Below are 16,481 nucleotides of genomic sequence, written 5' to 3' on the forward strand. Positions count from 1 at the left end.
GCACGTTTTAAGGCACAGTTATGATGTTTATTTGCTAAATCTAACCTAGTGGTTGAATTCAGTGCAGCACAGTTTGTAGAATCGTTGACTGTAAATCGTTGTCTGGCACTACTTTGTCTTTTCCAGTGTATTATGTTGGCATGGCAGATGGTGTGTTTTGAAAACTTGTTGGAGTATAACGATATCACACTCAGTACTCAGTAGCAGCGGATGCATTTTTCTGCCTCTCCCAGCAGGGGGAGCTAGTGCAGCTGCTGGCTCTGCTGAAGAAAAGCGAGTCTCTGAGTGAGGAGCAGCTTGCTGGTCTCTGCATCCTGATGGATGACTTCAAGGCCTCGCTGACCAGCGTCCAGCCTTCAGCCAAGCGCGAGGGCTTTGCCACGGTGCCTGATGTCACATGGGACGACATAGGGGCCCTGCAGGACATTCGTGAGGAGCTCACTATGGCCATCTTGGTAGGACAACCTCACTGTTCAGGGTTTGGTTCCATTTTTAAAAAGCACCGTGTTTGAAATGCAGCGGATCAATACTGGTCCTTCTGTAAGGGTCACTGACTGACAGTACGTCTGCCTTCTAAAGCAGTTTGATCTGGTTATTAAATGTAGTGAAGACACGCAGTGCAGCTGGAGTAACATCACTGTGGCATTTCAGCTTCCAAAGTCCCTCCACCCAGGTTCTGTAGACCTGCTCCGGCTCCTAAAATGTGGTGAGGGCAGATATTAAAGCCTCTCAGAGAAGCAGTGCCAACCTAGAATTGTACTGCTGCCTTATTTATGGTGATCTTACTGACCGGAGTCGGCTGAGTGTTACAAATACAGCAGTACTGCTAATAATGAGGTGTGAATAACGTGCCAACAGGAGAAGTCGTTAAACGAACGGTTCAGTAGTCGATTGGCTAACTAATGGTTGGAGTCCAGAGTTCGCATCTTCAGCTCTGCAGCATAGAGGCTAACGTTGGTAACAAACACTAGAACTCAGTAGTCACCCAAATAGCCCAATTTGTACCTGTAGCAATACATCACAGCACATACAGCCCGCCGTGACCACATCCAGGTCTTTATTAAGGTCATGCTGACTTGGTGAGGTGGTTAAGGACACAGATACGATGGTAAAAGGAACCAGCTTTAAAAGCTCCCTCACGAAAGTTAATACATAAAATAACACATTGCCTGCTGCCTAAAAGATTGTTTCACAACAGTTTTGATAGATTTAAGCTAGAAAAATTACACACACACACACACACACACACACAGCCATGGCACAGCATTCTAGGGCACAGTAGTCCCCTATGAAAATACCTTCTTCCAGATTTAGCACTATTTTACAATCATTACGTACAAAAACCTAGACGATGTGTGTAGGTTCACTGGAGAAAATAAAATGGCTGTGTGTGTGTGTGTGTGTGTGTGTGTGTGTGTGTGTGTGTGTGTATATATAAAATCTGCATGTGTTGTAGACCCCTCGTTCCCATCACTACTGTAGTGTGTAAACTTTTTAATTTGTGTCCTGTTTCATGCTGTAACACTGACCATGCTCACGTCTGTTTCACAGCATTATGCAGACATTTGGAACAACTGGTGGCATTCCCCTTTAACTATTTGCACTCGGTGCTTGTTTATTAGGTTTCTGACTAGTTGCTCATAACGGTCGCACTGTGGGAACAAGTGTGAATGTAAGTATTGTGCAGGGCGAGCGCCGAGAATACGGGTTGAATAAGGGTGTGTGTGTGTGTGTGTGTGTGTGTGTGTGTGTTTACTCAGGCCCCTGTCCGCAGCCCAGAGCAGTTCAGAGCCCTGGGTCTGAATGCCCCTGCAGGAGTGCTGCTTGCTGGACCCCCGGGCTGTGGGAAGACCCTGCTGGCTAAAGTACGACTCCTTCTGTTGACATTGCTCTTTATTTTTATCTCTAGCTGTTCCTGCTCAGAGTCATGAGCCAGTTCTGTAAACATTTTGAATCGTTTGTACTTTTCAGTTAAAGAGATCACGTTCTGTTAAATGTGGTTACTTTTTTTTTTATTACAATAATTAAGTAGTTTTTACTGCAGCGCTACAACACTGGCTGCTGTTACAGCACCGGCGCTGCTTGCTCAAAACGTTTACACACAGCCCTGCTCACCACGGCAGAGGGTAAAGCACCGAAGCCTGGTCCAGCTCCAGCTCCAACTTAGTTTGCGTCACTTCATTAGGGATTTTTGGTGCTTGCTCGTAGCCAAAACTCGTTATGCATGTATATGAAGGTCCCTCTTTCTGCTCAAGACGGTGAGAAATAAACGACGCTATGTCTGCGATGACCCCTGTTTCAGCAGTCTGTTAGGATTTCAGACGCTGTGTAGTGAATCCCTGCCTGGTCATTAGCCTTAAAGGTCCAGTGCGAGTAGAGTAATTCACCTGATCAGCTCATTTGATTTTCAGTTGTGTTAGTGGCTGATCAGAAAGCCAGCGCCTGTGTACGAGCTTAACTACTGAAAATGGATTGTTGGATCCTAAAGTTTAAAATGCTGCCCACTCGCATTCTCTACCATTGCAGGCAGTTGCCAACGAGTCTGGATTAAACTTCATATCCGTCAAGGGCCCCGAGTTACTGAACATGGTGAGTAAGAGGAGTTTCCCTGATCCCTCACTTTACATTCTTTACATTCCAATTCAGAGAACGAAAGGAGGAAATGGATTCAGACACTCTTTCCCCAACTACAGGTCGCTTTTGATGCGTTATCGAGTTATCGGCGTAGAAGCTCCGTCTCAGGCTGAGCCGATCTGAAGGGAGATAATGGCCGTTAAAGCGCTATAGGCTGTAACCCGAGTCTCTTAATGAAAGATAAAGGAAGCGTCTCTTCCTCTCCGGTAAACATGCGTTGAGCTGAAGAGAAGATACTTGTGTCCAAAGAGACTCGAGTAGCAGGAGCTTTTGCCTTGTTCATTATTCAGTGCCTGAGCTCACTGACGGTTTGGTTACAGTCCCACAAGAGGTCCTCTGTGATTGAGTTTAGTGTAAGGACAGATGATGATGATGATGATGATGGAGTCTGACCCAACTCTGATCTTTTACCAGCTTCAGATCACAACTGACTGGGGCTGAATAATTGGTGGAAATATTTTTCTGATAAATTTTGTGATTTAAATGTGATGAATATTTTAAAAAGCCATAACGACAGTATTCCGCTGACCTCACAGTCGCTCTGCCACCGTTTTGGTTGTAGTTGTTCAGCAGTGCTGTAGCTGTATTAAGATGATAAATAATGCTGAAATGTAAAGGGCTGAGATTTGCCCGCATTGTTGTTATTTCAGTGTCCCAAACCGCATACTAGCCCACTTCATAGTGTGCCATAAATAGCACCTGTACCATTCGGAGTGGCAGAACCGTCTAAGTGTTGATCGCGAGTTCGGTCCCGGGTTGGGAGTCCGAGAGAGCACAATTGGCCTCGCTCTCTCTGGGTGGGCAGGGCGGCCCCCCGTCTTTCACCATCGCTCAGAGTGATGCTAGTCCGCGCAGGCGTCCGTTAGCCGACGTCACAGTACCTGGCGCTTTCCTCTCAGGTGACAGAGCCGTAACCGATCCAGCAAAGGCAGTGAACGCACGGTCTTAAGTGTATTAACGGATATGTTTGAGTGTATTGAGTGAACGCTAAAACTCTAAAGGGCTAAACGTGGCCAGAGTTTGAGGTGTTTGTTGACTAAGGATGCGTTTATTGAGGAAAGCTAATGTTAGCTGTGTATTCGCGTATCTTGTGAAAGTGTTCAAGGCGCCTCAGTGTAGCTGCAGCACCATTTAACGTGGAATGGAAAATTCTAACGCGTAGCTGGTGAATAAGAAGCTGACTTGAGCTTTAGGTTTTTATTTGGTAGCCACTTTTATTAGGTTTCAGAAAATATCACTCCCTACAATGTTCTGAGCTCTGGAGAAACGCCGGGTATTCGGGTCCAGTCTAGCTAATCTTCCCCTCGCTTGGTTTTCTAGAGACGCATCTAAAGGGTCTGTATATCTATTTATCCTGTTTGTGGTCATCCTGGTCAGTGTTGTTGGCGTTCCATCAGAGCTACAGCTCACCTACCAACACGGAGCCGTGCTCTTCTAATGCAGCGGTCGTAAACCATCAATAAAGACTAGCGTATCTGAAGCGCTGACTGTGGTTTGCCAGACTGCTAGTTCAGGCTCTGCATTATTGGGTTAAACTTCTCCATTTAACACCTGAAGTCACTGAATAATGTAGGATAAAGAAATATAATTAATAATTAGTCTTAACAGTCAAGATGGACCAGGTCATGAAATACACTGTTATCCTGCAGTACGTTGGCGAGAGCGAGCGGGCCGTACGCCAGGTGTTCCAAAGGGGAAGGAATTCTGCCCCCTGTGTCATCTTTTTCGACGAGATCGATGCCCTTTGCCCCCGACGCTCCGGTCATGAGGTAATACCCAGAAGACTTTGAGTCTTCCACCTGCTCATCATCTGAAGTCTATACAGCACATTGACCCATTGTTCTTCAGCAGATGTCAGCAGTCTTGTGTTGGCAGTCAGTTTTATACAGCTCCATCTTATACAGCTCATTCCCCCTCACAGTCTGATAGCAGCACGTTTTCATCCAGCACATGTGAATTGCTGTTATTTAGATTACATGCATAACCGAAACAACCGCCCAGGTCATCTGTTATCACATATTGGAGCTGATGATCTTCAGCCAGGTCACACCCATGATCCCGTTTATGATAACACAGTCCCACTGACTGGCCCAGTTGGACCAGTGTGAACAGGAGATGAACAGCCCAGAGACTCCTAGTCTCGCAGGCCAGGCTTTTGCCTGTCGTCAGAGAGCCTGGGGCGTTTCATCACTACACGGCACAGAGCCGCGGACGTAGACGGGAGCATTTAGTAATCAGATAATGGGGAAACTCCAGGTCTACAGGAGTCAGACAGTAATCAGATAATGGGGAAACTCCAGGTCTACATGAATCAGACAGTAATCAGATAATGGGGAAACTCCAGGTCTACAGGAGTCAGACAGTAATCAGATAATGGGGAAACTCCAGGTCTACAGGAGTCAGACAGTAATCAGATAATGGGGAAACTCCAGGTCTACATGAGTCAGACAGTAATCAGATAATGGGGAAACTCCAGGTCTACATGAGTCAGACAGTAATCAGATAACGGGGAAACTCCAGGTCTACAGGAGTCAGACAGTAATCAGATAACGGGGAAACTCCAGGTCTACAGGAGTCAGACAGTAATCAGATAATGGGGAAACTCCAGGTCTATATGAGTCAGACAGTAATCAGATAATGGGGAAACTCCATGTCTACAGGAGTCAGACAGTAATCAGATAATGGGGAAACTCCAGGTCTACAGGAGTCAGACAGTAAGCAGATAATGGGGAAACTCCAGGTCTACAGGAGTCAGACAGTAAGCAGATAATGGGGAAACTCCAGGTCTACAGGAGTCAGACAGTAATCAGATAATGGGGAAACTCCAGGTCTACATGAGTCAGATAGTAATCAGATAACGGGGAAACTCCAGGTCTATAGGAGTCAGACAGTAATCAGATAATGGGGAAACTCCAGGTCTACAGGAGTCAGACAGTAATCAGATAACGGGGAAACTCCAGGTCTACATGAGTCAGACAGTAATCAGATAATGGGGAAACTCCAGGTCTACATGAGTCAGACAGTAATCAGATAATGGGGAAACTCCAGGTCTACAGGAGTCAGACAGTAATCAGATAATGGCGAAACTCCAGGTCTACAGGAGTCAGACAGTAATCAGATAACGGGGAAACTCCAGGTCTACATGAGTCAGACAGTAATCAGATAATGGGGAAACTCCAGGTCTACAGGAGTCAGACAGTAATCAGATAATGGGGAAACTCCAGGTCTACAGGAGTCAGACAGTAATCAGATAATGGGGAAACTCCAGGTCTACAGGAGTCAGACAGTAATCAGATAATGGGGAAACTCCAGGTCTACAGGAGTCAGACAGTAATCAGATAATGGGGAAACTCCAGGTCTACAGGAGTCAGACAGTAATCAGATAATGGGGAAACTCCAGGTCTACAGGAGTCAGACAGTAATCAGATAATGGGGAAACTCCAGGTCTACAGGAGTCAGACAGTAATCAGATAATGGGGAAACTCCAGGTCTACAGGAGTCAGACAGTAATCAGATAACGGGGAAACTCCAGGTCTACAGGAGTCAGACAGTAATCAGATAATGGGGAAACTCCAGGTCTACAGGAGTCAGACAGTAATCAGATAACGGGGAAACTCCAGGTCTACAGGAGTCAGACAGTAATCAGATAACGGGGAAACTCCAGGTCTACAGGAGTCAGACAGTAATCAGATAACGGGGAAACTCCAGGTCTACAGGAGTCAGACAGTAATCAGATAACGGGGAAACTCCAGGTCTACAGGAGTCAGACAGTAATCAGATAACGGGGAAACTCCAGGTCTACAGGAGTCAGACAGTAATCAGATAACGGGGAAACTCCAGGTCTACAGGAGTCAGACAGTAATCAGATAATGGGGAAACTCCAGGTCTACAGGAGTCATACAGTAATCAGATAATGGGGAAACTCCAGGTCTACAGGAGTCAGACAGTAATCAGATAACGGGAAACTCCAGGTCTACAGGAGTCAGACAGTAATCAGATAATGGGGAAACTCCAGGTCTACAGGAGTCAGACAGTAATCAGATAATGGGGAAACTCCAGGTCTACAGGAGTCAGACAGTAATCAGATAACGGGGAAACTCCAGGTCTACAGGAGTCAGACAGTAATCAGATAACGGGGAAACTCCAGGTCTACAGGAGTCAGACAGTAATCAGATAACGGGGAAACTCCAGGTCTACATGAATCAGACAGTAATCAGATAATGGGGAAACTCCAGGTCTACAGGAGTCAGACAGTAATCAGATAATGAGGAAACTCCAGGTCTACAGGAGTCAGACAGTAATCAGATAATGGGGAAACTCCAGGTCTACAGGAGTCAGACAGTAATCAGATAACGGGGAAACTCCAGGTCTACAGGAGTCGGACAGTAATCAGATAATGGGGAAACTCCAGGTCTACAGGAGTCAGACAGTAATCAGATTTCAGCTCTACAACCAGCCCATAATTTTGGGGCATTTTAAAAATTTACCCTTTTTGCTTCCAACCTGTACTTAACAGTGAAGTCATTAGGCCTTCACTGAAGGGTCCCTGAGAGTTTTCTGCTGAACCAGTGTTAGAAAAGTGTCAGTGGTTGTAAACTTGGGTTTGAGTCTTAAATCCAGCCTAAACCAACACGGTGTTCTTCATCAAACACCTACAACCACTTACACACCTGAGCCCAGGAACAGCATTTCTTAAACCGCCTAACTGGAGTCAACTTCGACTTACTTCAGGAGTGGTCAGTCAGCCAGGACATCTTTAATGTGCCAAGTGTTTCTTTAGTAGGTGAAGAAATTAGGTGACGGTCTTCTAGTACATTTTAGGTGAATTAGCCTTTAAGCTCCAGTGCAGAGCTAATGAAGCAAACACACCTGGTCTGTTCAGCTGCTTTAGATAAGAAGAAAACTGTGTTAGATTTTTGTGCCAAAGCGTTATTTTTAGATCACAACTAACGTGCACTTACGTCTGTAAATAAACGTGTTCTCCCTCTGTGTGGTCAGTCAGGAGCAAGCGTCCGTGTGGTCAACCAGCTGCTGACAGAAATGGATGGCCTGGAGACACGCCGCCAGGTGTTCATCATGGCTGCTACCAACCGGCCAGGTAAAACCACTTTAAAACCGTCGAGCAGGAGTGCAGAACTCCAGTCCTGTGGGAACGGTGTCCAGCACCGTCACCTCCTCTGTTAACTGCCACGTTTAGTGGGTGTATTTTGAGTCGGGAACCTGCCAGTCAGTGCTGGACGCCGGCCCTCGTGGATCAGAGTTGTGCAGCCCTGCATTCCATGCATTAAAGAATAGGTGGTGAAAAGTCAGATTTACTCAGTTTTCAACATGTTTGGTTCTTTAGTTTTTCACTAGAGCTGACGATGCTAAATGCTTTACTGTTGTCAATGAAAATGGACAAAAATGGTCACAATTCAGGCCTCAAAGTGGCTCCTACTACTGCTTTCTGTGTTTATAGATAACAGGGTGTCATACAGTTTGAGAAACCACATAAAGAGACGTGCTAACAAGGCTGTATGCCACTCTGTTATCTATTAAAATGGACAAAATGGTCAAAATTCAGGCTTCGGAGTGGCTACTATGACTGCTTTTAGCTATACCGTAAACCTGTGTCCATGCTTATAGATAATGTGGCGTCATACAGTTTTAGAAGACATAAATCTAAGACATAAGTCAAGACCAGTGCTTTGTGATTTAGGCATGGAGCTGTCACCGTGCTGATTGGAGGGTAAACGTCCGTTATTATCTGTAGCTACATGAGCCTCGTAGTTCTAGTCCAAACATTAATGCTGAATTAAAGCCAAACCGGATATTTGTTGTTCTCAATAGTGCAGAGATGGAAGATTCTGCTGCCACCGGTGGCGATGGCCTTGTGCTGCACTGTTTAACGGAAAAGTCCGGCTTTTGCCATCAACTGTGGTGATGGAATAAACCAGATGTTCATTTTTTTGGGACACAGAGCATCTCATTGTTGTCCGGGCACACCCTGTGTTATACAGATATCCAGCGTTGTCTGCGGTTCTCTATGTGAAGCGATACGACTGCGTTTGCACCACGTTGGAGCGGTCAAGAACAGATTCACTGGTACTGAGAGACGAAGAGTCTCAGGATTGAATCAGCCACAACTTCATTATTACTCAACCCATTTTCACCAAATCCATTCCGTTATGATCCTCAGACTCCCGGCAGCTTTGATCTCTCTTACAACTGATCGTGATCATTAGCGTCCAGACCAGCAGGGCAGCGTTCAGTCTGTACCGGACCATTAAAACCGAGATTAGTGTGAGAAACAAGGTGGAACGGGAAAATTCAGAGGAGAAGCTGAATTCAGCTTTGTGTAAGAAGGTGCTAACGCTGATCTGTTGTGTAGACAGATTAAGGACGAGATCATTGTCCAAGCTGCAAAGCTTTAACCATCATTGTAAATAAATAACTACTACATACAGTTAAGATCCCCTGAACAGACTGTTAAATGAAATGAGCTTAATATAAAACCAGAGGAAGAACCTCTGGTGCCTCATTAACCACATGGCCATATCTACACAGACATGAGCGCGGATCACTGCGCTCCCTCCGTTATATAATCCTGTCCCACTTTCATTTTGAGCAGTAGTTTTTAAACTCTAATGGTACTGAATGCTGTCCAGCAGCGACGTTGACCTCCCAAAATGACGGCGCTGTTGACGAGCCTGGCTGGACCCAACAGGGCGTAGCTACACTATATTGCCAAAGGTATTCGCTCGTCTGCCTTCACATGCGTATGAACCAATATGATGTCGGCCCACCCTTTGCAGCTGTAGCAGCTTCAACTCTTCTGGGAAGGCTTTCCACAACTCCTGGCAACTGCCAAACCCAGACTCGTCCATCGGATTTCCAGATGGAGACGCGTGATTGGTCACTCCAGAGAACACGTCTCCACTGCTCTAGAGTCCAGTGGTGGCGCTTTACTCCACTGCATTCCACGCTTTGCATTGCGCTTGGTGATGTAAGGCTTGGATGCAGCTGCTCAGCCATGGAAACCCATTCCATGAAGCTCTCTACGCTGTTCTTGAGCTGATCTGAAGGCCACATGAAGTTTGGAGGTCTGTAGTGATTGACTCTGCAGAAAGTCGGTGACCTCTGCGCACTATGCCCCTCAGCATCCGCTGACCGCTCTGTCATTTTACGTGGCCGACCACTTCGTGGCTGAGCTGCTGTCGTTCCCAATCGCTTCCACTTTGTTATAATCCCACTGACAGTGGACTGTGGAATATTTAGTAGGGAGGAAATTTCACGACTGGACTTGCTGCACAGGTGGCGTCCGATCACGGTACCACGCTGGAATTCACTGAGCTGCTGAGAGCGACCCATTCTTTCACTAATGTCTGTAGAAGCAGTCTGCAGGCCGAGGGGCTCGGCTTTATACACCTGTGGCCATGGAAGTGACTGGAACACCTGAATTCAGTGATCTGGATGGGGGAGTGAAAACTTTTGGTAACATAGTGTGTGTATGTTAGTAGTGTGTACCACTGTGAGGCACAGAACACTGCTTCTTTATGCTGCGTTTAACTAAGGCAGACATCGGACTGCTTGCCTTGGCTGATCGACTACATTTGGAAATCTGTACATTTAATAATAATTTTATATCACTTTAATGGAGGTTTTCTGTGTTTGAGTGCAGATATCATCGACCCCGCCGTGCTCAGACCAGGACGTTTGGACAAAACCCTGTATGTGGGTTTGCCTCCACCAGCAGACAGGCATGCCATCTTGGTCACCATTACTAAGGTGAGTATGGCTCATCCTGGAATGTGACTCCTTCAGTCAACACAGGCTGTAGAAACTGGTATTATATAAAAACTATACACTGGTACACCAGACTGTAACCTGAATTACAAGTAAGCTGCAGGTGTGTTTGCATGAATCAAAATGCAAGAATCATGCAAATGAGTTGTGGAATTGCCGCAGGGAGGTACTAAGCCTCGTCTGGAGTCAGATGTGAGTTTGGAGGCAGTTGCCCACGACGACCGGTGTGACTGCTTTACGTGAGTATTACAAGGTCTTGTAGAATTTAACTGTTAAACATTAGTTAAACAAGAGTTTGCAGGATTAAAGAAAAAATGTCACACACATCAGTGCTACCACTGGGTTAGGTAGGAAATTTTATATTTATATTTATATAATTTGGGGGGGTCTCACTCCTCCCCTTTCACCTCTCATTGCTCACTAGCAGCTCAACGACACTTCACACATAAAGAGTGTCCCAGTTATCAAATATGTAATCTGGTTATATTAATGAAACATATCTATGTTGATTTCCATTCCACCTGTGAACTGGCCACTAGGGGGCACTACAGACGTTAATTTAATAGCTTTTTACATCGTAAGAGCTTGGAGACGTAGTACTAAACGTAGTAGTGGCCGATGTAATGACTCCAGGTCTGCTCTAGCACCTTGTGTCTGTTTACTGTCAATAATAATAATAATAATAATAATAATTATTATTATTATGTTTGTGGTTTTTTTTTTTTTCTTTGGTCAGATAGAGATTTACTTCTGAATTTGTAAACTGTCATGAATTTATATTATTTATTCAGAATGTTAGTTTAATCACATTTTTACTTTTCTGTGGCAAACAAATACCCACCTTTAATGTAAAGTATGACTATTTTATTCTATATTTTCTGCTTACGTTTTATTTAATATGTCAGAGCAAATGCGTGGATGGAAACCTAGCAAGAGGGCCGTATATGGTGGTACTGCAGCTGCTAATGTTTAGAGCCAATCAGGAGTGTTGATTGTTTTATCGACAGCATTATTTGATTTGACGCTTCCGTTTTAGTATGAAAATCTGAGTATATTTCTCATTTTGTCGGTGTAGTGGGGCCGACCTGTCTGCGCTGGTGAGAGAGGCTTCGGTTAACGCTTTGAAGGCTCACCTCTGCTCTCAGACCTCTCTGACGCACACAGGTAAACGCAGCACGTCACAGCCGTCACTGAATCAGGTCACATCACTTGCTGAAAGCGGTTACTTACAGTGCAGTTCACTTCATGGTGCTGTTTCTTTGACGCAGAGCACACGTTCTCCTCTGGCTCTGTTAAAGACATAAAGGTCAGCAGGCAGAACTTCGAGGAGGCCTTCAAGAAAGTGCGGCCGTCCGTGTCCAGAAAGGTAAATGTTTATTTCAAGCTGTTCTTATTCTCTGAAAGCAGGTGGCTTAGCATTTCTCAGCCCTGACCCTGCACAGTTTGCGGGAGGCAAATCCGGCCAAAAAGGAAATGAAGGCAAACCTCTTATTTTATTCCTTTTTCCAAACGTCTGCGCAAATATCCTGCCAAAATTTAAAATGAAATGAAATGAAATGAAATGCCTTCATTTGCAATTTCATTTTTCACATGAGCGCGAGCCGAAACTGAAAACGCCTACTGCTCATTTCGTTTTAGTCGTAATTCCGGTTTTTCACGGCCAAATCTAAAATGAAAAAGCTAACAGACAAAAGAAAACACAAGCTTCACTTCGGCTTTTCCTCATGAAACGCAGGAAACGCGTCAAAACTAAAATCAAAACGCAAAGTTTACTTTCTTATTTCTTATTCATGGCGATCGGCTGCAAATCTGATAAAATGCAAAATGGATAAATCAGCAGCAAAGTGACCGTCTGTGATTCCGCCTTCGGGACTGTCAGAATGAAAAGGAAAATGAAAACGAACATCAGCGCCACCTGCTGGAGATTCACTTTTCATTTTACAGGTTTCTTTTTCTTTTTCTAACTGACCAACATGCAAATATATGTTAATTAGCACTAGGCGGGGCTACGGGGTATATTTTAGGACATCCTCAGCCGCCCGCGTCAGAATCGCCATCATTCCTCGAGATGAAAAAACTTTGAGTCTCCAGGAAAAACGGCGTGATGACTCTGATCCGGTGAAACTGAAGACCAGTTTAAAAGTGGCGCCGCCGCGTTAGAAACAGTGTGATGGAATAGCAGCTCAGAGATCATCTCGAGAACATCCTGGCCTTTTGAGTTCCCACTTCCCGCTCATGAATGCAGCATTAGAGCAGGGAAAAGGCTTCTGGGAATCTAGGGCAGTAGGACAGTAGTTTGTGGTTCAGTGAGAGACGCATCTGAAAACAAGCAGAGCGTCTGCTCCAGAGCAGAATCCGGTTGCGCAGATGTGCCGAGGGGCAGTTCTGGGGCAGTTCTGAGGCAGCAGTTAAAGTATTGCTGGTATTTTTTTTACCCTTCTTATGTTACTTGTCAAACGTTTGCAGTCATTTGTTGTAAAAATGTATTTTGTCATTTTACACACGACTTGAAGTCTCTGCAGAAATAAAGTCAGTAAAACTTGGACTCAGCAAGGTTCTAACCCCTCTGTGGTGTTCAGGTCTGTGGGACCCGTTTATAATGTTTACAAAAGACAGAATGATGTCATTTATTATTATTTCAGATTCGTGGTCTTCACTCGTTTTCTGTGAAGACCATATAAAATAAGCCATTTTCAGAGCTTCACTCTGTTCACACATGTACATTACATGTGGTGCTGGGCTGAACCTGCAGGGGTGACAGTGTGGAGCTGCTGTGTCCTTCACTCTGTTCTCCTCCTACAGCCCCGCTGTTAGTGTGTGCGTGTGTGTGTGCGCGCGTCCGCGTGTGTGTGTGCGCGCGTCCGCGTGTGTGTGTGCGCGCGTCCGCGTGTGTGTGCGCGCGTCCGCGTGTGTGTGCGTGCGTGCGTGTGTGTGCGTGTGTGTGCGCGTGTGTGCGCGTGTGTGTGCGTGCGTCTGATGATTTATGCAGTTTTTACCAGCAAAAACACGGTCCAGATATTTTTAAATGATGTGCTTCGCGGCCCAAGACCTGCATTTCGCTGCTGTTGGAAGAAACGCTTGTTTCTCCACTTTTGACATAATTTGAAAATTCCTGTCATTCTTTGCATGGTCTGCATATTCCATGATGAATGGACTAAAGAAACAGCCCATTCTGGTTCCATGGAGTTCCATTAGAGGTAGATCGTTTTTCCTGCTCCTGTAAAGTTGCCGCTTTGGAGATGTGAGGTTTTGTTCCGACAGCAGTGATATTCAGCTACACTGCTTTTATATTATTTTATTTTTATTATTATTGTATTATTAACGGTGATTCCAAACTTTTGAATGGTGAGTGTACGCGTTTCTCCACCCTAACTCGCACGTTCCTCCCGGGCGGCACCTTGGGAGCTGTAATTTCTCCCCGGCGTCCTCTTGGCTGTGAATTCCGTGGCCTGTGAGGTGTAATTAGGCGCGTGTGAAGAAAACCCCAGAGCTGTTTTTGCAAACTCGATGTTTGTCAGCTGCCAGCTGAACCTGTCCTTCCAGTCGCGGGGAGCTGAGGTTGCTAGGTGTTTGCCTTGGCTGCATTTCCCACGCTGCTCTGCGTCCTGCAGGAGCGCCGTAGACTGACTGAGGTTACTTTCATCTGGCTGGCGTTTCACCTCGTGTTGCTCGGCCTGTGGTCGGCCCCTGGTCCCGCAGCACCGTCAGGTCAGCTGAGTTTAACCTGCCCGGCCGACTGCGGTGACGTCCGCAGGCTCTGATGTCGTCTCTGAGCCGATCGGGTGGCTCGGTGCTCCTGAACAGTGAGAGGAACGGGCTGTTATGGTCCCTGTGTGATGTTTGAACACGAGAACGGAACGAGCTGATGTGTTTGTTTTGGTTTTGCTTTGTTCCTAACAGGACCGGCTAACGTACGAGAGACTGCAGGAGTGTCTCACCAGATAGCCGAGCCTTGGGACCTGGGAATCAGGCGGACGTGCAGGTGCTCTACTGGTTTGGATGGCGAATTCTGTTGTGCTTTGTTTTTTACACTGATTTGTAACAGCGGACGCAATATTATAGTGACCTTATTACACAAGGGCAGTGCAGGAATAAGAACAGGGTCAAAGTGCTATAACAGCGTCTGCTGAAGGTTCTGATACTTTTAATAAATACGGCATTCGATCTCAGCGCGACTGAACATATCGGTTTTTTAACTTAACAGTTGATGTATTTGAGCAATTTTAATCATTCTTACACAAGCGGCCGTCACATCTCTGCTGCAAATAAAACAAACTCCGGTTTTTAGCAGCTAATTTATGAGCAATAACTTGGCCCATAGCAGCAGGTTACCTGTAACACGGAGTCTTAACAGTTAAATCTTTCCAAACTAAATATGTAAAAATCTACATCAATCAGAATAAGAATAAGGAAGAGAGCGTCAAATATGGCAGATTTATTTTTGACTATTCTAATATTACATTTACATTTATGGCATTTGGCTGACGCTCTTCTCCAGAGCGACTTACAGTTTGATCATTTTACACAGGAAAGCCAAGGTGGTGTTAGGAGTCTTGCCCAAGGACTCTTATTGGTGTAGTGTAGGGTGGTTACCCAGGTGGGGACTGAACCCCAGTCTACAGGGCAGAGGTGTGACCCACTACACTAACCAACCACTAATATAAATCTACAGTACATTATTGATTAATCTGCACATAAAAAGTGAGACATTGTAAATTTTATATGGACTTGTTTACTTTAGCCGTCTAACACAACTAAGCTCATCTTCAGCAAGTTTAGCCTGTTCTTTAGGTCTCACTGAAGAGGCGAATGATAAACAAGACACATGCAGAACTCGGTAACAGTCATTTATAGTGGGGGGAAAAAGCGACTCGTGGTTTTTAAATCAAATAAGCTTTAAACGATTTGCACGTCATTTCGGTAATGAAATATCCATGTTACGCCTAATCCTGGTCTCATCTGCTGCGTATCGAGACTAAAACGTCCAGCGTTCTCCTGTTTACCCTCTGACATCATTTTACAGTGAGAGACAGACACTCAGTTCAGTCTGAAATGGTTTAATAAAATCAGATCAGTACAGAAAAAGCATAAAGGCAGAACAGGAGTGGAATCACTTCAGCAGAGCCATCAGCCCACATTAAGATGTTTGAAGAACTGAAATGGCCTTTCCAGCAGGGGCTGTGTCCTCTGCTGGTTCTAATACTGATACAGGAAATGCGTTTCTCCAGCAGCACCGTCACACCTCCAGACCTGCTGCGCTCAGCACGGCCACCTTCCTAAATCAACATGCCTTTGTTTCACCACGTTAGTCACACATGTTCCAGATAAGTAGCTGACCTCTCTGACTGAGCTTTACTGGAGATAAAGCACCTTTAAAAGGGTGAGCCGGGCTTCAGTCTGGCTGTTTTGCGAATGTTAAGGACACAGATGAAAAGAGATGGTCTCAGGCTTTAAAGCCCCTGTCTACAGATATGCTGCAGAGTGTTTACCAGAGTTTATAATCAAGAACTATAAGATTTTAAAACAACTTAATAGCAGATAAATGCACCAAACATTCAGAGCTGCTGCCATCAGAACCTAAAACGATTGACAGTGGTGTCTTCCTGGCCACCCGTAAAACCACCGTCTCCCTTTGCTCTTCTTGGCTGCTCTCTGAATGGGGAGTGAAGAGTGCAAACCGGAGAAGAAGCTGTCTGATGGTCAGTTTAGGGATCTACAATACAGGCATAACGATGGGCAGATCATTGACACGCTGGCTTACATGCAAAGATTTTCTCCAATCCAATTGATCACATTCCGATTATAGATTAAGACTGAGGTGTTTATTCTCACTCTGCTCAACACTCTGGGGGAAAAAACCTTCATTTACATGGACACAAGTAATCTGATCCAAAATGATGTACATGTATGGAGTAGCGCTTAGTGTAGACGTTACCATGACAACCAGCATCACTCTGAGTCCAGTCAGAGTGAGATGAGCAGCAGTGAGCAGTGATTGTGTTTTTAACTGCTTTAAAATGACGTCAGACTCAGGAAAACGTCCTTCACACGTCCTTATTAAA

At 45.3% G+C, this 16,481-nt stretch overlaps 1 protein-coding gene across 3 annotated transcripts in view; it reads left to right on the top strand.

The window, feature by feature from the left end:
• The window catches only part of nvl (nuclear VCP like), a 29,805-nt gene extending 13,543 nt beyond the window's left edge, over positions 1–16,262 (top strand). For 2 of the 3 annotated variants that reach the window (XM_037532954.1, XM_037532952.1), the window contains exons 14-23: positions 234–455; positions 1,761–1,865; positions 2,527–2,589; positions 4,284–4,403; positions 7,633–7,732; positions 10,295–10,401; positions 10,582–10,658; positions 11,495–11,583; positions 11,688–11,785; positions 14,320–16,262. In XM_037532954.1, coding sequence (XP_037388851.1) covers positions 234–455; positions 1,761–1,865; positions 2,527–2,589; positions 4,284–4,403; positions 7,633–7,732; positions 10,295–10,401; positions 10,582–10,658; positions 11,495–11,583; positions 11,688–11,785; positions 14,320–14,364 — 1,026 coding nt within the window. In that variant the 3' untranslated portion in view covers positions 14,365–16,262. The remainder of the gene's footprint in view (positions 1–233; positions 456–1,760; positions 1,866–2,526; positions 2,590–4,283; positions 4,404–7,632; positions 7,733–10,294; positions 10,402–10,581; positions 10,659–11,494; positions 11,584–11,687; positions 11,786–14,319) is intronic. The other variant, XM_037532953.1, reaches the window with a different exon arrangement.
• The last annotated feature ends 219 nt before the right edge of the window (positions 16,263–16,481 follow it).

This window comes from Pygocentrus nattereri, chromosome 22 (assembly GCF_015220715.1).
Source record: "Pygocentrus nattereri isolate fPygNat1 chromosome 22, fPygNat1.pri, whole genome shotgun sequence".
In the NCBI taxonomy this organism is placed as follows: Eukaryota; Metazoa; Chordata; class Actinopteri; order Characiformes; family Serrasalmidae; genus Pygocentrus; species Pygocentrus nattereri.